The 21806-nt window shown below is 34.4% G+C and overlaps 1 protein-coding gene across 4 annotated transcripts in view; it reads right to left on the reverse strand.

The window, feature by feature from the left end:
- LOC149793124 (disintegrin and metalloproteinase domain-containing protein 10-like) overlaps positions 1-21806 on the reverse strand; it is a 111303-nt gene that overhangs the window by 37831 nt on the left and 51666 nt on the right. For all 4 annotated transcript variants that reach the window (XM_089967036.1, XM_089967033.1, XM_089967034.1 and 1 more), the window contains 4 exons: positions 18724-18919; positions 12453-12613; positions 7740-7938; positions 5907-6069 (listed from right to left, as the gene is read on the reverse strand). In XM_089967036.1, the coding sequence (XP_089823162.1) occupies positions 5907-6069; positions 7740-7938; positions 12453-12613; positions 18724-18919 (719 nt within the window). The remainder of the gene's footprint in view (positions 1-5906; positions 6070-7739; positions 7939-12452; positions 12614-18723; positions 18920-21806) is intronic.

Genomic DNA, 21806 nt, shown 5'->3' on the forward strand with positions numbered 1-21806 from the left:
ATGAGTTAGTCAAATTTACATCAACCATGGCTCTTTTGAACTGAGAACATTGTGGAGTTCTCTGATGCTCCAAGTTGTCTGGAAGTTTGGTATATGCAACATGATCAGGGTATAATCAAGGTTGTGCGATTACAAGATTCATCCTCAAGCATAAAAATATCACACCCTAAAATTAACTAAAAGCTCCAAAATCATATATCCAACCCCTCCTTTCATGACTTTATTAGATTCCTCAAATATTTAGAAAATTCTCCATTTTGCAAACATGGTTGGGAGAAACTTCCGCTGCAATTTTCAATCTAAGAATAGACCCTGCACAATGAGTATATTCAAACTTGTAAAAAAAAGGACACTCAAGGTGTCACAACATTTTGTGGGCAGGTATCCTTCATACAGAAGTGAAACCTGCAAGTAAACTTAAATATGAGATATTCAAACTTGTAAAAAAAAGACACTCAAGGTGTCACAACATTTTGTGGGCAGGTATCCTTCATAGAGAAATGAAACCTGCAAGTAAACTTAAACATGAGATATTCAAACTTGTGAAAAAAGGACACCCAAGGTGTCACAACATTTTATGGACAGGTATCCTCCATACAGAAATGAAACCTGCAAGTATACCTGAACATGAGATATTCAAACTTGTAAAAAAAAGGACACTCAAGGTGTCACAACACTTTATGGACAGGTATCCTCCATACAGGAGTGAAACCTGCAAGTACACTTAAACATGAGTATATCCAAACTTGTTAAAAAAGGGCACTCAAGGTGTCACAACATTTTGTGAACAGGTATCCTTCATAGAGAAGTGAAACCTGCAAGTGAACTTAAACATGAGATATTCAAACTTGTAAAAAAAAGGACACTCAAGGTGTCACAACATTTTGTGGACAGGTATCCTCCATACAGAAGTAAAACCTGCAAGTACACTTAAACATGAGTATATTCAAACTTGTAAAAAAAAGGACACTCAAGGTGTCACAACATTTTGTGGACAGGTATCCTTCATATAGAAGTGAAACCTGCAAGTACACTTAAATATGAGATATTCAAACTTTTAAAAAAAAAGGACACTCAAGGTGTCACAACATTTTGTGGACAGGTATCCTTCATACAGAAGTGAAACCTGCAAGTAAACTTAAATATGAGATCCAATTGGCCCTGATATTGTTTCCCTAGGTAGTTGACACAAGTCATTTTTTTAATGCAAATTCCCACTCATTTTGAAACTGTAGATGGGGAAGGAAACATTTGGAACACATAACTGCATTGTTTATTAATTAATCTGATTTTGTAGACCATGTATTATGATCACCTTGGCATAAAATGGACAAGTCATTTACATATACAGATGTGCAAGAGAATATAAAAAGATCGACTGATAACAATTATACCAGGCTGGTGCTACTGTATATGGGCAGCAGATGAATGTTGCTATTACTCTATGGTCGTAAACTAAGTAACAGAAAGAAGCACCAACACATTTGGTAATACGTAACAAACAATTTAATTGTCAGAGTTTAAAAAATGAAAATTTAAGAGGAACTTACAGTATTATAAACTGAATCCAAAACAATCCTGAAACATTTCTAATAATGTCCAAAAGAATGAAATGTTTTGTATGGCTTTCAGATCCAAAAATATACTGGTCTTCCAACAGTCCTGACATGTTAAAAATGCATTGTCCAGAACTCCTGTGAATAATTCACAATAGTCCCAAAATAACATTATAGTCCAATGAGCACTTTCTATTTCTACTGAATAATGCAAACAAATGTTTCTTCTCAAATAATATCTAATTACAGCATAAAAATACTTCTAAAGACACGATGTTACAACATGAACACAAGAAATAAGAATAAGAAAATTGTTGAGTGACAGGTTCTTCTATATGGGAATTGGCAAAACAACCAATTAATTGTCAATTACACAACATATTTAGTGCATTTACATTTCAATGGTTTTGCTCTGTCTCCAGCTGCTGTTGTTCCTGAGTGTTTGTAAAACACATATCCCCATGCTCTCCCATTTTGACTTACCCAGCACAAAAATCTTGTCCCCAGATTTTACATCCATATATGAATGTAAATTTATAACCAGAGGGTAGAACAGTATGCCCAAGAGGAATAATTCAAACCCCTATCTGACATTGTTGTTACTTAAGTGATCACACATGCCAATGCTTAGACATGTTGGTCTCAAAATTTCAGAGTCACTTCAAATTTATGAAGAATCACCACACACAATCCCTAGGGGTGGCATGAAAATCCTAAAGCCACATTGTATATCTACATACCACCCCTAAATTATATAACAAGGTCTGATATCTTAATCTTAAATGGTGTAGGTACAGTTGTCCAACATTCATGTATACATAGAGGGGCAGGATTGCATAATCCAAAAAGTGTGGATATAATTAGTCTCTTTAACAGCCTTGATCTCCTCAGTTGTTGTTTTGTCATTCCAAATATAAATTAAATCAACAATCTTAAGACTCAAATACACTAATAAACTGGCTACCCTAAAAACAGCTTTTTGATCTGAAGTGACAACCTGCCTTTATGTAACATAAGACAAAATGAACAAGAGAGTTTTGTGAAAATTTGACTGTTGCGTTTTTGAAGCAGATTTGTAGAGATGGAATGTAACTAAGTTTCATGGCTTTATCTCAGAGTAAACAGACAAATAATGGGGAAACTTTCATCAGTAACCTTGACAGTGATGATGACCTTGACAGTGATAAGACCTTGAATGCCAAACTGAGAAATTTAGGTTTGTCATGGTACATTCCTGTTCCTTAAACTGCTTAATTAAAACAAAGCAGAAACAAAATAAACCGTAAAATATTGACAAATAACCTCTATCGTGACCACCAAAAGTGAACAGCAACTTATCTTCTGGCAACACAGACCTGACAACCCTAACAAGATCTACTCAGTAACGCAGTCAATTTTTTCCAAGCTGGACTAGTTTTCAGTAAAAAGTTACACAAAATGTAATGTACCTTCTACTGTCAAGCTGGAAAACATGCATTTAAATTAAAGGTTCTGAAGACTGATTCAAGACTGATGCAGAAGTGGTAAACATTGTAGTCAACTCATAATTTGTAAGTTTAATACCTCCAGTGCTGTTTCAAACCCTATGGAGCTCAATAGCTTCTAGATATCTCTCAATCTGATGTAAGCCTTAAAAAAATTTAATTTCAAGTGGGCATTGGCAATGGCAATCATCTTCCCACCATGTGATATTCATATCAAAATACAATGACCACTAAACATGTGTTGCCCTTCTGGCATTTCCCTCAAAGAATCTGAATATTCCCTTTTATTCATCTATACTATTAAACCTTTATAAGAGGTTTATTGTCCACTTTAACCTGACCATCGCTTTTTGGACTCCTTTTGTATAAAAGAAGAAAATAAACAAAAGTTTGATCATGCATATGTTTTGCATCACCAAATATGTACAGTTTAATGCATCTAAGGTACTCCAGCAAAGTCAGTCTGGTACCCTGATAAATCCCACTGAAATGAATACGAAACCCAGATCCAAATCAAACATGGACAAACCAGTATCTGGAATTTACCGCAAACAATTTTATTTCTATAATTTGTGGTCTTATTCCATAAGTCCATATGTAAGGCATTATATCCATAAGACTTCGGACAAAACTGTATGAGTTGGCAGGTCTGATAACAGTAACCAAATTTCATCCATTAATCTTAATCAGATCTTAAGCTTCAGAGCAAAAAGGACCACATGACCATAATCTAAAATATTCGCCTATAAAGTTCATGCTTGTTGGTGAAGGAAGGACAACAAATATGATTTCAGACATACCTTCTACTGGGTGCAGTATAATCATTCCAAATTTGATCCCTTGATCTTGAATGGCTCCCAAGGTATTCAGTGCTGAACTATGACCTTGACCTTGAATGACTCGATATTCAGTACTGAATTATGACCTTCATCTTGAATGGCTCTCAAGGTATTCAGTACTGAACTATGACCTTCACCTTGAATGGCTCTCAAGGTATTCAGTACTGAACTATGACCTTGATCTTGAAGATAGGAAAACTAATGCAGGAGGCAACTAGGCAACACACATGCTAATAATGATTAATAAGTATGCCAAGCTTCATCCATTAATTTTAAACAGTTCTAAAGTAACAATGGAAAAGAAAGTGTGATGGAAAGCTTTAAATATTATATGTGAACTTGAGCTTGACAATATGACACAGACCTCATGTGGTACATGCAACATGCAAAGTTTCATTCCTGATCTCAAAGGGTTTTAAAATTGTACAAGCAAAAGAATTGTGGGAAAACCCATGACCTTGACATTCAAGCTAAGACCACTGCTGTGGTATCTAACACACTTACTCATGTTAATCCCTTAATCTCAAACATCCTTAAGGCTATAGAGCAGAAGGAAAAGTGTGATGTAGAATGCAGAATAGCATGCAATGACCTTGACCTTAAGAAGGACCTCCAAAGAGGTTCATAGCACATTTTCTAGTGATGATACATAAGTATACCAAGTTTCATCCCATAACATCAATGGGCTTAAAAATTATAAAGTGGAAAAAAGTGGGACAGAAAAATTAAAACAACAACCTGGCTTTGAATACATGTCAGGTCTGCTTCAGAACTTTTTTAAAGAGGATATTTTTAAAAAACAGATTAAAATGTATATCGAACTATATTACAGCTTGCAGAAGTGATCACAACAAGAAGCTGCCAATACTTGGCCATGACCATGACATTAGATAGGATGCTCATTGAGGTAAGTGAAACAACTTCTGATCATGTTATAAAGATGGTAAACTTGATCCCTTAATCAGCAAAGTTACTCACACAGAACGAAGGTGAACTAATTAATTCGTCATGCATCAATTAACCTTTGCATCAAAGCTACTTCATCTGGAAAAACAGCCACAAACAAAGTTACAGACAAACACAAATCTAGTGTTCTTACTATAATCTTGGGACAATTAATAATAATAACTTTTCTTTCCTGGTCCAAGACTAAAGAATCAAACAAGATTCATTTGAAAACTTTGCCCCTACAGTTTAAAAAATGAGACGTTACCAAGCTGAACCACTCTTGCCCAAAATCTGCATTAAATATGTGTAAATAATTCTTCAACTTTTGATCAGAATACCTTTATTCTTCTCTTTATGAACAAAAACTACAAACAAAAGACACAAGATGTTACATGATGATACTACTCAACATAAGCATGTAAGTATGTATATATATATATATATATATATATATATATATATATATATATATATATATATATATATATATATATACACACACAAACACACATACAACATTTCTCATCTGAAGGAAGAGAAAAAGAAGAGATAATGAGATGGATGAAAAGAGAATTAGTTCTCCCTAATTCTCTTCATTAAAGTAATAAATGAATATAATACAAGCTGTCCCATATCAAGCTCAGAATTATTATAGAGTTGGTTTGAAATAAGCTTTCATACAAATGATTTTTCGTATATATCCTGTTAATTATAATGAATTCAAAAATTATTGTTGTGAACCAGTTTTCATGGATCTCATGCTTGTCACATGGAAACAATAAGACTCATTTCCTGTCACATGGAAACAATAAGACCCATTTCCTGTCACATGGAAACAATAAGACTCATTTCCTGTCACATGGAAACAATAAGACTCATTTCCTGTCACATGGAAACAATAAGACCCATTTCCTGTCACATGGAAACAATAAGACCCATTTCCTGTCACATGGAAACAACAAATCTCATTTCCTGTTTTGCGAATTACAGAAGCAACAAAAATGGGGGAAGGCAAAATCAAGAAAGAGTGGCTGAATAAATGAACTTAGTATATATTTTAACATTGTAAATATAGGTACCTGCAGGTTGCAGTTTCTTTCCTTTTACAAGCAGAGTCAGTTAAAATAACACTCCTTCCATAACAGCAATTGTCTGCACAATTTCCTGTGTCATCTACATAACCGCAATCACACTGCTCACCCTTTTCTACCAAACGATTACCACAGAAAGCATCCTTTGTGTCTGAAATACAGCAAATTTTTCAAATCCAAATGCAAATTATTGATGCTATCAACTACCAAATGTTTAATTGGCATACATTTATTTGATACTGTTCAATAAATTCAATAATTTCTTCAACAAAATATGATATGCCAATGCTTTGCAAAAAGTGCAAAAAGTGTCAGTTGTAAATATTCACTGTCACACCTTTTCTTCAGCTAACATATTGTATTAAAGATTAAAAAGAAAGTAGGTTCAGTTTCACAATAAAATAGACATTAAGATGGGAATCCCTAATTAGAAACCAATAAATCAGCGATATGTAAAGATGAAAACTTAAGATGTCCTAACCTTGGATAAAAGCTCAGGACCCCAGAAATAACAGTTCTGCAAACAGGACATAACATACGTGACACCAATCATGTTAGAGATCACCTTGTAAAATCACCATGCCTCTTTGTCTGAGCAAGGTAAACCTAACTGTAAAGTTTATTTAAGAAATATTCAGTGTAACTAAAGTCATGCGAAATCCTATTTAACTTTGTTGCATTGCTGCAACCTTTACCTTTAGGACTGAGATTCAAGATCATTAAACTTGTTGGCATATCAGTGGTAGCACATCGTAAAGTGTTAGTAAATGTATATTTAAGAGAACTCTAGAAAGACCAAGGTGACCTTAACCTCTGATCATCAGACTGCTAAAATGGAATAGCCATATGTGAAATATGATGAATTTATTTGAAGCAGAATTCAAGTTATTAATTTGCCTTTAAACTATGTTGATGTGGTATGACCTTGACTTTTGACCTTTTCATCCCAAAATCAATTGGCTTTTATTATATATAGTGTAACCTACCTGAAAAGATTGCAGTAGGTGTTTGAAACAGAACTCTCTTTCTTATTTCACAGAAACCATTCAATATTGTTGGGCAAAGTGACATTCACCTTTGGTTATTTGACTTCATTGCTGCACATCTGAAACCTCGTACTGTAATGTTATTCAGTTCTTATTATATATCTACGTTGAATATATCTAACAATTTAGGTAACATATCCTTGTGATAGTTGTGATATTGTTTATACTGTACATACATCCACATGACAATACAATTAATAATGCAACTGGACGTATTAACTGGACATGCACATATGACGCTTTTGAAGGCTATACAATAACTAAAATACTGCAGTGGCTTACAAACTTAAAACAGTGTTTATTTAAAATAAAACCTTACTCATCAAAGATTCTGTTAAGAAACAGGCTCTTCAGAGGTAAACAATGCAGTTTTAAAGACTTTTTTGTCAGCAAGATCATTGAATCAACCAGTGCAATGTATAGCATAACTAATTTGTTTTCAACTTTCACCATTCCTAACAGAAACTGACTGATTTTATAAACATTTACCAGCAGTAAGCTAAACAAAGCTGTTTTCATGTGTAAAAACTGCAACCGTACATGCAATAATGATTGAAAGAAAAAGACCTAAATACAAACCCTAACCTCAGTGTTACACCTGATGGATGGACAGATGGACATTTGGTCAAACACCAATCAAAAAGCTTTAATTACTTGGCAATCCAGCCAACAATGTGATACCCTCTGCTAAAAGACTACCTGTCTTGAGTGTCTTTATGTTGTTAGCAGATGAAGTAGTCTCTCAGTACAGATTTTACTATAATCATACACTTACTAACAAAGCAGAAGACCTTGCCACTCCTTTGGTTGACCACAGCATCCAACACCTGTGAAATGTTACCCTTGCTACAGGGGGAGAATTGGTTATTGTGTAGCCGGTCGCCTGTGGTGGCACTGGCAAACATGATATAGTTTCCATCATTAGCATCACTGCTACCAGTACCAAAGGGGGCACATACAGTCCCTGAATCATGCTAAAAACATAAACAAAGATAAAACTGAAAGCATTTAGTTAATACAAACAATGATCCTTTTGCAAAACTCAAATCAATGAAATATAACATTTAGGATTCAATGAAACAAGGCTCTCATCACCTGAGAACATCACAATGTATCTATGTTTATATCAATAGAATTTAGTATCTAAAGTTTTTCAGCTTTCTGAAAATATAGTAATTCATATTTTTTGGTAGTTTTGTTTCATGCACTAAATTCTACACATTATTTGTGGAAATGGTAGCTACTAATTGCAAGGACACAGACTGAGGCAGCCATCTTAACTTGTTCTGTGCAAGTATTGAAAAGTCAAGCCACTGGATTACAAGTTGGACACTCTCCATCAACTCCAGCTCCACCAAATTAAAAATGTTAACAAAAATCTATTATAATAACCAAATGATTTTGAACCAACAAATGTTTTAGCTAAAATGTTACCTTGCAATATGGAAATTCCTTACATACTGGTGCTATTGCAACTCACTGCAGGTAACTGTCTGCAAGGCATTCTATGTAAAACAATACCATGTTATACTTCTAGCTCACCCTTATATATAGCCATATTGATAATTGAGGAAAATGTATAGCCTAATACCAGTTATACCCATAATACCAGGCATATTATTACCCACCAATGACTTGTAGAGTTGGCACCAATTTGCACTCGAATTTCCATTGCATTTGCAAGAGACTGCTACAAATAATTTTGTGACAAAGATTAAAATACATTTAGTGTCCTAAAATTATTAGGCTCCATTTTATCTAGATTTCTTAAGTTTTGTACTGAATCTGGTAGAGTATTTTTTTAGAATACTGGAAGTATGTACCTATGCAAAATACATGTTTTTAGATGACTCTGAAATACAAAGTTAGATCTTAAAACTGTTGGCAAGAAATAAGTATTACCTAAGAATAGCTAACTGTTAATACAGGAAATATTAATAGAATCCATCTTATACAGTTGTAAGTATTGGGACATTCCACCCAAAGGTCAGAAAAATCACAATGTGAAACTATCTAAAATGGGATAGGAAAGGCCAGACTGTAATTTAAGAAGAGATTGTCATATTATTTTATTCCAGCAACCAAACAAACAATTGTCAAACAATGTTTTATTTGTTCAACAATGCTAGTGAACAATGAGAAACTGATAAGAGAACAGTCTTCTGATTTCATCTAGAATACATGTGTTGTGCATGTTACGCACCCATCTGTGATCATCTTGTCTCATCGATTTGTAAAATGTCTACTATTTTATTCTACTGTTAAATGCATCCCACTCCTAAAAATAGGAAACATTTTAATAAAGGTTTGCATTATACACAAGGAAATAACAGTTAAGTCACTAAAAATATTGATGTTACAATAGTGTCAATAAGTTCACTCATATAAAGCAGGCATATCCCAAAAGGCTTTCTCAAAAGGGCAAGCTCTGTACACACACATACATAGAAATGTCGAGACAATAACAGAATTTTCCCCATGCATCTGGCCAGGATCCAACCCAATAGCATAAGATTTGAACCCAGTCTTGACATAAATCTTAATTTCCTATCCCACCTATCAATGAACATATTGTTCAATATTCAGCTTCCTAGATGAGAGTGACAAACTGACCTAACTGCATCTGGTGGGTGTGAAAATGACTAACTGCATCTGGTGGGTGTGAAAATGACCTAACTGCATCTGGTGGGTGTGAAAATGACCTAACAGTGCATCTGGTGGGTGTGAAAATGAACTAAATGTGTTAAGTTTTGTGTTAGAATCACAAGACAAGCTGTATATACAGCACTATCGAAAGTCCAAGCTTGGTGATATCAAAAAAGGTTGTTGATGTTGTTGTTGTGGGGCTGAACGCCATTTTTCAGCACACGATAGGCTATACATGGCGGCCAGTATTAATGGTGGAGGAAGAACCCAGGAAAACCCCGGAAAGAACCACCGACCCACGAGAAGGTACTGGCAAGCTTTCTCACATACCCACATTAGCTGAATTCGAGACTTGAACCGACGCAGACAGAGGTGAGATGGCAATGATCCATAACGGAGAGCGCTTTAGACCACTTGGCCACTCGGGGCCCCACAAAAAAAGGTAAAAGTGGCCTTGTATCGCTCATGTAATACCATTAGGGGCACATTTCATTCCTGAATCCATTGAGGAGACGGTTAGACATTAGTAACACATATTAGAGCAATATCTGCTGATATTTTCCAAGCAATGTGATTTTCACTTCAACAGAATGATGAATGTAGGTTACATTTCCCTTTAGTAAAGCAGCAGCAGAATTTCATATAGCAAGAACAGCATATAATTTTTGTAATGACTGATCTGCCTCAGTCTGCACAAATCATGCTAAACAAGACATAGTTTTATAAAGAAAGAAACCATAAATTTGGAAAAATATAAGAAAGCAGAAATGACAAAATGTGCGGTAAATGAAAAATAATCTCAAAAAGCCTTCCTGAAATACTCAGTTAACTCTCCTTGAACAATGAGTATTTTATATACTGTATATGTTGGGATACTGTATTTGTTGGGACACCATAAAGTAATTTTTGGGTGCACTGTATGTTGCACTCATCATTTATTTCTAGTCATAAGTTGTGGGACACCTTTTAAAGCATTCAAAACTTACCAGTTGAAAAATGCACTACAACATATAAAACTATGTACTTAGATAAAACTCTTCAATCCATAACAGCATTACCTCATTAACCCAATCCTTCTCCTGCATACATACAATCCATCCTTTCGGATGTCATGAAAAATTATTATTGGAGGCAACAAGTCTCCTAAAGCAGAAACTGCAAGGACTAAATTCAGTTTTTGTTGTTTTTTTTTAAAATCTGCACCAGTTGTACTAATTCTCACACTTTTAACCCCCATCTTATTGACAGTCCATTCAGGATTGAGATCAAAATACACTGAAATTTAATCTATGTTAAAGATCATATTGTCAGTGAAATCAACTTCTCTTCTGGCCTTCACGAATTCATCTAATAATTTTATTTTCTCCAATTCTTCAGGGCAATGCTGGGTCATCAATGTCCATACATGAAGCACTATATTGTGTACTTCAAAAATTCTTCTTTTGTTTCATTTTTTTCTCTCAAATTTCCCAGGAATACCAGTAAAAAGGAACCAAAGTTGGCTTCCCTGTATCACCCGACTTTATATATTAAAAGAAACAATGGCACACTTAAAAGAATCTAAATTTGGTTTCCGATGTTGCTTTGTAAAGTCATAAAATAAAATTTGTATCCGATATGTTGTTGGTAAGTTAAAACAATTTGAGTTTATTGCTCACTGCCAGTTTTGCTTATTCACCACGCGGGCTTCTATTTCCTTGGCATCTGTAGTCATAATTAATACAAATGGGATTTGATTTTTGTGGGTAAATAGTATACACAGCAATAACTTCCTTTAATTATACTTTTTGTAATCCATGCTAATGAAAATATTATCATTTGCACTCAGAATGAATGTATTTTCAAATTATTTTTATTTGCAAGATGCTATCATATAGATAAACTATTTATAGTACAATCTTGGTTATTTTGCAACTAACACCATGTCATGCATGAACGGCATATGCTTTCAATCGGTTGATATTTCCCTCTCACATTTGCAATTTTGTTGAATCCAGTTTTAATTCAGAAATATATTCAAACCTCTGAGTACATCCAACACAATCTATTTCTCTATTTTCACGTCAAAGAACAATGTGTTGTGTTATCTGACATAAGTGATACTCGCTACAGTATGGATGACTATGCTACATATACAGAGTTCGTGGAAATATTTTTTCCTTTAAAGCTCATGACAAAAAAAGGAATAAATGATAATAATACAAGGATAATTTATTGCATTTTATTATCAAATCAGCCTTTTTTAAAATTATTTTACTGCAACATGTAGGGGTGTGTGCAAATTCAACACATATTTATTTCATCTCTTAAGTCTTGGGACATACAAAATATATATAGTTGTACCATAAACTCTGAGGCAGGAAAAAAATATTGTATGGTGTCCCTGTATGTACAGCAAATATGGTACTATATCCTAAACTTGATTACTAGAAAACTCCTAGGTTGATTTGAAATGTGTTTCTTATTCAATTCCCTTGTAAATTAAAATGGTCTTTAATTTTTACAATGAAATGCATCATACAATAACAGTCTTTATGGCTCAGTATAGTCTGTGACTCAGGGTACTTAAAATGCATGATACAATTCCAGTACTCAAGGCTGAGTATAGTCTGTGACTTAGAATACTTAATGCATGATAAAATTCCAGTACTAAGGCTAGGTAGACTCTGTGACTCAGAGTATTCAAAATGCATGATACAATTCCAGTACTTTAAGACTGAGTAGACTCTGTGACTCAGAGTACTTAAAATGCATGATACAATTCCAGTACTTAAGGCTGAGTTGAGTCTGTGATTCAGAGTACTCAAGTATTAAATATTTTGCCAGTTGCAGTGCTACTTACAGGAGATCCAAAATTATGTCCAACTTCATGAGCAAATGTCAGCTGGGAGACACTGAAAGGAACCTCCTTTCCATAGTTAAGTGTGGTGACGATTCCTGTGTTCAAACTCTTCCACACACCTGAATACTGCTTAAATTTTTCACACACCCCTCCTGAGGCCTCTATATGAAAAGAAAATGAAAATAAATATGGATAAATATACATGGACAAATTCAAAGAGTCTGCTTCTACGGTGACCCTTTTTGGCTTTTATCACATATATTTCTTACTCTCCTCTCCTGGGACATCTGTTATGACTTAAGATAACAAACTGGACTCGTATACAAATGCAAGGTACTTTCTACCCATCCCCATGAGTAATGATTAAGAAAATGGAAATGCAAATTCAGTGAAGTTTATACCCTGTCTATCACTCTGAGGTATATAAAAGTATACAACAATAAACTCTGATTATGCCATTCATGAGAGCTGTGAAGTTGCTGGTAAGTTGTGGTAGGTAACCAAGTTTCTAGGTTCTATCTCAAAAGGCATCAATCAAGGTGATAAAGCTCTATAAAGTGCTTAAAAAAGAGTTAGGTAGTTACAATTTAATTTGGGATTAATTAGCTCATAAGTTTAAATTTTACAAGTAATTTCCCACTTAATATAATATTTTAGAAATTCTGTTATATATTAAACGTTGCAAAGAAATGTGTGAGAGTGAATATATGGCTTTAATTGAATGATAGATTTTAGATTTTGTGCACTTTGGCATGTAGAATGGGTAGATACAGAGTCTGCAGCAAACAAAATCAGACCATAAGTTCCAGAAATTTTAAAGGTCTTTAGGGAATGCTTTCTCTGAAGTCTGCTAGGATTGCTTATAAGCTAGGGTCAAGCATAGTGCAGGGAGTCAGGATGTAAAACTAGAAGCATTAGGGTTTAATTAAATATGGAAATGAAAAACCCTCTCTTGTGACTAATTCTCCTTAACACAGTAACATCAGATTAGGCACTACAACAGATGCCATAAAACTGAGGACCGTAGTTTAACATTTTTGTTACATGCCTGTACCTGTTATGTAGATCTAAACTAAGTCATACAAAATGAAATCATTTCATCAATAGTGTCACTGTTATTGACCTGAGATCAGGAAGATGACAATCAGAAGATTGGTTTTCCACTTTGGAAGGAGATTCATGAACCTGAATACAGACAGGCACCAATGTAACTAAAGACCAGGGGTGAATGGATCAATAAATTGATTCCATCTGGAAAGCTCATGACATCAAAAACTTTTTTAAGGAATCCAAACACCCTTTCTAGACAGTATCTTCTCTCACAACTAAGACATTCATTAGGCTTTCATCTCCAAAGGCTGGTGTGCTTAGACCACTCTTGTTCACTTGGAAAATGGTCAGGCACTCCAGCCTGTCATAATAATATCTGTGAAAAGCATGACTTCTGGCTGTTGACTCTGAAGCAGAAGGCCCACTTCAAACTACAAGAGGTCCTCCCATTTTTTGAGATGGAACCTACTGTAACCTGAAACTTTTATCAATTGGTCTAGTTGCCAAAGTTTCAGCCACCACTGGCATAGATGAATAATCTGCTGGAGTGTCACAGTAGATCTATAGCCACATTGACAATACCCATGATGCAAGGGGATTTTGTGACTTTGCACAAAGGTCTGATCACCTATGTTTTTGGAGGATGTTTTCCAGACATTTTGATGTCAGGGATGTGAAGCTAGTCTTGGAGAGTCCATGACTTGGGTAAACATTTAGAAACTGAGATCAAGACTGGAAGGTTTCCTCAGAGCAAACCTCTGGAATTTATGGGAAGACAATGATGACCATAAGGTAATCGTTAAAAAATGTCACAGAATGTCAACCTCAAGGTCTCAATCATGAGCTTTATTGGCATCTTGGCAACTTCTCTAGTATTGGGAAAGGATGGCAAGACTTAAGGTGCTAAACTTGCATTAGGCATGCCTCCTTTGTGTGCCATAAAATAGACTGGACTAAACACTTAAATCTTATATCTTTTACCTGGTGATCTGTGAGCAGTGTGGGCATGGATAGGAAGACATCACTCTCTCTGAGAATGAGATTGACGGAAGCAGCAATGTAGCTAGTGGGAATGCTGAGCTGCCCTTGTTACTACATAAGACAAGTGGAAATATAACTTCTTGGCACGCATGTTTAGAAGATCTCAATAGTGGAATCAAGGCTATGTTTAGCTTGATAAAAGATAGCCCTTGAGCCCATAAGTAAAACATTGCAAGACAGTTATTGTACGTATTGGAAGGTTTTCCAGTCCATGGGTAAGTAACCTACCTTCAGCATTCAAAGACCTGGAATGTCTTTCTTGACGGATGGGACTTTCATATGGTAAACATGTGTTATTGTTGCAAAAGACTTGAGTGAAGTTAGACAGATATCATCTTAATAATGCTAGGATCTTGTAGTTGCTTATCAAAACAGTACAAGATATCAACTGAACTCAAAAATACTGCATAAACTAATTGGAAGGAAGGTAAGTCTTCTTTTAAATGTCAATGGATGGATGTTGGTATTCCATATGAGCAAGATAAAGAGGAGGAGGACAGAACTCTAGGGGGTAGTACAAAGAAGACTTCAACTGAGGTGAAAAATGCCAAGTCTACCAATGATTCTGTTGGATCAAGCAAAAACTGAAGCAGCTTGTGATCATTCACATTTAATGTGAGAAGTGTCAAGAAACAAAGAAGCTTCCTGTGATGATGGCAAAGTCTGAACAGTGAAAGCAGGTCATTGGTAGCAGTGAACCAGACTATGCTGGGAAACAATAAACTCCAAGAACTGACTTTGTGCATCATTTAAATCTGAGATGGGTACTGGGTATCTGAGAAAGGGTACTGAGATGGGTACTAGGTATCTGAGAAAGGGTACTGAGATGGGTACTGGGTATCTGAGAAAGGGTACTGAAATGGATACTGGGTATCCGAGAAATGGTACTGAGATAGGTACTGGGTATATGAGAAAGGGTACTGAGATGGGTACTAGGTATCTGAGAAAGGGAAATTGCCATTAAATGTGGGCCATAGGTTCAGTGTTGTTGATGTTCTGGATATTGTAGAAGGCTCAACCATCAAATGTGGTTACTTGATGCATGAATCAAATTATCATTTGAGCATCTGCGACTAAGCTGGAGATGGTGATGGCATGAATGGATTTTGAACGTAGTTGACCCATAGGGTCTAGGACTGAGTATGCTGGGATGGCAAATCACCATACTCAGATGGGCTAAGTCAAGATCATGCCAAAATTGGAGGTCTGAGGCCAGCTAACATCAGGTCCCATGGTCTATTGTTTAAAGTAGGTGATCCATATAACTGGAAATTACTGAAATGATCTTATTACTCAGAATAAACAACCAAATACTTAAGTAAGATGCAATAAAATGGAGTACACAGATGTAATGTACTTATCATTACAGAAGAAAATTTAGATGACACCATATCATACACAACTGTAATAGAAAATATTCATCAGTGATGAAGATAGATCAGAATTCATTGAGAAAATAAACTGAGTATCTTTCCTTGTAATGAGAAAACTCCCTGAATTGCTCCAACTTGAGAAAAGGAAAAAGTGAAAGTTGTCTACAAGGCATATGGAATAAATGTGCTTAATAGAGACAACTGGAATTAGTAATTGATGAATGATGGGATTCTGCATTAATCCGTATATCCAAGGAGAGACCACTCTTGTCTAACTGCAACCTTGGTCTGCCAAAGATGTATAAGCACTTTTGCTGCTTTAAAACAAGCCAAAATATATTGTTAAAGGGTTGTTTTGCCTTGAAGGGCTGGATTTGTGAGAAAGTGGTAGTGCTCCAAATGTATTATAACATGGTAATGTTTTAATAAAAAGAATCTGAGAATTTTACCTAATTAGATGTATTTCTAAACATACTTTTCACGAGGCACCATTGTAAATTGGTAATTTTATTGTTTATTTCTTCTACTATCTCTGTCCCTTACAAAAATCTCAGTACTGCTATAAATATCCAGGTCAAGAAAATACAAAATCTTGAAATGGGGAACTATTTTGATAAATTTTGTGAAACAGGCACCATAACTCCAGCAAAATATTCTGTATCAATACACAGAGTAAAGAAGGTGACAATATTTTCATACATAATTCTGACATGAAATATGAAAATTTGTTTGATATTCATCCCCACTGCCAAGGAGAGAGTGCTTGGCCAAAGACATTACATTAAAGTATGCAATGTGAGCTATCCTGGAAAGCTTTTTCATTTCTAAATTCATATTGTAGCAAGTTCTCTTTCAAAGTCAATACAGGGTTTAACTGACATGGATATTTTTAAAATTCTGATTTGGAATATTTTATATTAAAATTATGAAATAAGGACAGTTTTGACAAACATAATATCAGCTGTGTGGCCAACAAAAACCTTTTCAGTTTTCAGTAATAAAATTTCACTAGCATCACAATCATTTATGTCACATATATTTTGTCCTACAATTCTCCAATTTTTCTGCTACTCTGCCATCACCAGATACAAATTTCACATTATGCTGCATACACTGCCATCAAATTTGCCAACAAAATTGTATTTTCATTTCTCAAGTCAGTGGCTAAACAATGCTTAGAACATTTTTATCAAAAAAGTCCAAAATTATTAAAACAATGAGGTCTAATTTAACCAGTTCTTGGGACCAAACCAATATATTTAATTGTCAGATTTCATCTAGTTTGGCTCAATAGTTTATGAGCTATTGTATCTTGCTTACAGGAAATGTGACTGATTAATGGATGGACAGCATAAAACTAAATGTTTTCATTTCTACATGGGGGATGGGGACATATTTCATTATAATCAGGATTGTATCTCTTCTTGCAAAGTAGATGTACAAAAAATGCAAATTAAGGATGCCTTAACCAAACCTTCAATCTGCATACTTTTTTAGATTTTTCTAGGCCTGTTTTGATGCTTAAATTTGGTTCCATCCTGATGCCAAAACTGTCCATATTTCACAAGTTTAGTGCAAAATATTCCCAATCAGAATTTTAAAAATATCCATGTCCTTCGATCCCTGTATTGACTTTGAAAGAGAACTTACTACAATGAGTATAACAAAAAATGTTTCCCTGAGAACAATTTATTGGAATGTATCTATGACAAAATTTGAGCAATCAAGAGTATGTTTTGCTATAGTTACTAAAATCTATTGCATTAATTAGGTATATTACTTAAGGTTAAATCATTGACACTTACGTGTAGTTACTAAAAGCTATTGCATCAATTAGGTGTATTACATAAAGGTTAAATCACTGACACTTACGTATAGTTACTAAAATCTATTGCATCAATTAAGTATATTACATAAAGGTTAAATCATTGACACTTACGTGTAGTTACTAAAATCTATTGCATCAATTAGGTATATTACATAAAGGTTAAATCATTGACACTTATGTGTAGTTACTAAAATCTATTGCCTCAATTAGGTATATTACATAAAGGTTAAATCATTGACACTTACGTGTAGTTACTAAAATCTATTGCATCAATTAGGTATATTACATAAAGGTTAAATCATTGACACTTACGTGTAGTTACTAAAAGCTATTGCATCAATTAGGTGTATTACATAAAGGTTAAATCACTGACACTTACGTATAGTTACTAAAATCTATTGCATCAATTAAGTATATTACATAAAGGTTAAATCATTGACACTTACGTGTAGTTACTAAAATCTATTGCATCAATTAGGTATATTACATAAAGGTTAAATCATTGACCCTTACGTGTAGTTACTAAAATCTATTGCATCAATTAGGTATATTACATAAAGGTTAAATCATTGACACTTATGTGTAGTTACTAAAATCTATTGCATCAATTAGATATATTACATAAAGGTTAAATCACTGACACTTATGTGTAGTTACTAAAATCTATTGCATCAATTAGGTATATTACATAAAGGTTAAATCACTGACACTTATGTGTAGTTACTAAAATCTATTGCATCAATTAGATATATTACATAAAGGTTAAATCATTGACACTTATGTGTAGTTACTAAAATCTATTGCATCAGTTAGGTGTATTACATAAAGGTTAAATCATTGACACTTATGTGTAGTTACTAAAATCTATTGCATCAGTTAGGTGTATTACATAAAGGTTAAATCATTGACACCTACGTGTAGTTACTAAAAACTATTGCATCAATTAAGTGTATTACATAAAGGAATCATTGACACTTACGTGATGGTGATCCAACCCATGCCAAACCAAGTGTACCCCCTGAAAAATCTCTGTAGGTGAATAAATATGCCAAACAAAAATCATTGTGATTTTCCAGTGAATGGAGGTTAAGGAAGTTGCTGACATCAAGGTTGTCATCACAGTATGGTGATTTGTGAAGTTGGTCATCACACTTTGCTGACTCCCATGTCATCACCTTTAAGAGATGGAATCACAATGAAGTTTTGTTAGTTTTATTAACATTCAATTGAACTTTGCATTATTAATGTCACGAATGCAGTAGCTCACTTGCAAATTCATGAATCATATCTGCACTTCTTGGAAAACCCACAAGCAAGCTACTGTGTTTATCACTCTAACGTATACCAAAAAGAGTAAGATGTACTCATTATAAAGTAAGACATAATGTTTTAAAACAAGAGTCCCTTAAAGAGACTGTTGCAATGATTGCCAAAATAATATTGGAATCCAAGACAAGACAGTTTCAATTTTTACCTTCTGAGTGGTGTGTGTGATATCAAGATGAGATGGCTATATTGGATGTAAGATCACCACTAGATTGATTCAGGAATGACTAGACATAATATGAAGTCTTTAGATAAAGGGTGGTGACAACACAATTGTCAAAACCATGGTGACCATATTTTATCTCTGACAGATTCATTTAATTTATAAGCAACTAGATACCTTATGAAGTCTTGCCATGTCAACATAACTTTTTCTTTAGGAGATGCAGCAATAAAAACATCATTTTTTCAAGCAGCTGAATTGGATTCTAGGTCAGCACCATATTCCATCAGGGGAAACTAGACACCACAGCAAGTCTTCTGGTTGAATCATATGTATATATGACCATCCATCCAGAAAAAGTAGTGATACAAAATTTTCAACATGCAGGTAAGATGAGCACCATTTTCATTCTGGACTAATTAGATATCGTAATAAGTCTTCTGGGAAAAACCTCATGTCAATATCCCTTTCCATTCGGGATCAGTTAGAAATAATAAAGTCTTCTGGGGAAAGCCTTATGTCAATATCCCTTTCCATTCAGGATCAGTAGCATCAACAAAATTTTAAGGATAACTGCCATGGTGCCCATATTTGATACCAGATTGGTACCATTTTCATTTGAGATGAACTATATAGCATAAGATGTTTTTCAGTGAAAACTTCATGTTGATATAGTCATCCATTCATATATGGTTGACGTGGTAACACCATTTTCATTTAAGACCAACTAAACCCTGACATAAAGTAAAGTTTTCAGCATATTATTTTCTCTGAGAATAATTACCCAATCACACTAGGATTACTAGCTTGCTACTTCGCAAATCGTGAATTCAGCTCTACTAACAGATGAAAATTGTCTTTTCATGTCTATCTCATGGAAACAAAGGGCAATAACTATTGCCATTACCCACCTTGCCACTGCCAGGGGTTGCTACTTTTTCACTGATATACTAACATAGATGGTTACATGGTGGGGTGGTTAAGAGGGATTTTAAGTAATGTGCTTTTGGTATATATTCTCAAAGAAACATAATCTGCTGAAAAATTTGCTTTCTCCTTCAAATACGTTCCTCAATCACATTACATTAATAGGAGAAGGGAATGATAAGCCTCCGACTGCTACCTCTGGTATCTTTCTAGTTAATGATAGATGGATTCCCATGTTCTCTTAATTACATAAATAACACATCCTAGGGTCACTTGACCTGTGACCCTTACATATGATTAACACATTAACCCCTGGAGCTTTTTGCCAGTTTCGCATGAAAATTGAGTAGGAAACACATTTGAAAGCTATTTCTGAATAGACTTGAAAATATCAAATCCCTGGTCATCTTTCAATAACATACTGCCTAGTTGTGTTAGAAACATCGTTTTTCATTGGCTATTTGACTCGCGCATGATCAGAAGGGTAAAAGTTGGACTTCTTTTTTCTTCTTTTTTTTCCAAATGGAGCCATTATTTTTGTATGGAGACCAGTAGTGCCAAAAATTAAGAAATTATTAGAAAGCATGTGTAGAACATCAGTTGATTTAAGCTGCTGCATCTGAACTTAGATTCCTGCCATTGCTTTATGAATATTGTAGGTATTCTCCTTGACAGCTTTGCTTAAGTAAATGTTAATCATATTACCATAACCTTCCTATGATTCAAATGAGCTACAAGTTAAATAAATATATGAGCAGCAGATGGAAATAAAATTAATCATGTGCACAGTGTGCTCTGATATATTCATGGCATAATGTACCATAATTTTAAGTAAATTTTTATTTACATGTATGGACTGATACAATGTGTTACATTATAGTCCAGTAAACTAAAATAAGGCAACTAACTCATAAGGTCATGATAAGCACATGACAGATTTGTCTCCCTCTGGATAGACTTGACCTAAATGCTAATTTCCATTAAGAGCACTGTTCAAGTGCATTAGCAGCACGAAGTTTTGTCATTTTTCAAAAATGTATCTGCCTTTATCCTTCCAAGACTGACATGTGTTTTACATTTCTAACTTTAGATTTATTGTGAATTTACAAGTTTTCATGGGTTACCAATTCTGCATAATTTATAGTGGATTTAAATCATAAATTTAAGGACCCAATTAACATTTTACTGTGAAAACAGTAAGGCTACTTCCCTAATGCACGAATTGGAGTGCAATCAAAAACACATTTAATCATAAGCCACAAAACATTATACCCAGGAAAATAAATGAAATTACAGTATTTTACTGAGCTTGCTTGAACAATAAGATTATCATTTTTGTTTCTCATATTGTAAGAACTTTAATAAAAAGTCACAGCCAATAGGAGGACCCTACTTTTATTCAATATTCAAAGGACTTTATTGGATAATCTTAACTAAAAATCAATTATCATCCATAATTTTAAATCCATAACTGATCTGTAAAATGTCACAATGAAAATTCTGAATGAATGCAATACTAGATTAGCTAGATCAAATCAAATACTAATTACAATTGCTATATTGACAAGAGATTTCCTAATTGACAAACCTGCTCTTTATTTAGACTTTAATCAAGGGTGTCGATGGATGTAAAAACTTACAGACAT

This window comes from Sinohyriopsis cumingii, chromosome 8 (genome assembly GCF_028554795.1).
Source record: "Sinohyriopsis cumingii isolate HCF-2022 chromosome 8, ASM2855479v2, whole genome shotgun sequence".
Taxonomy (NCBI): Eukaryota; Metazoa; Mollusca; class Bivalvia; order Unionida; family Unionidae; genus Sinohyriopsis; species Sinohyriopsis cumingii.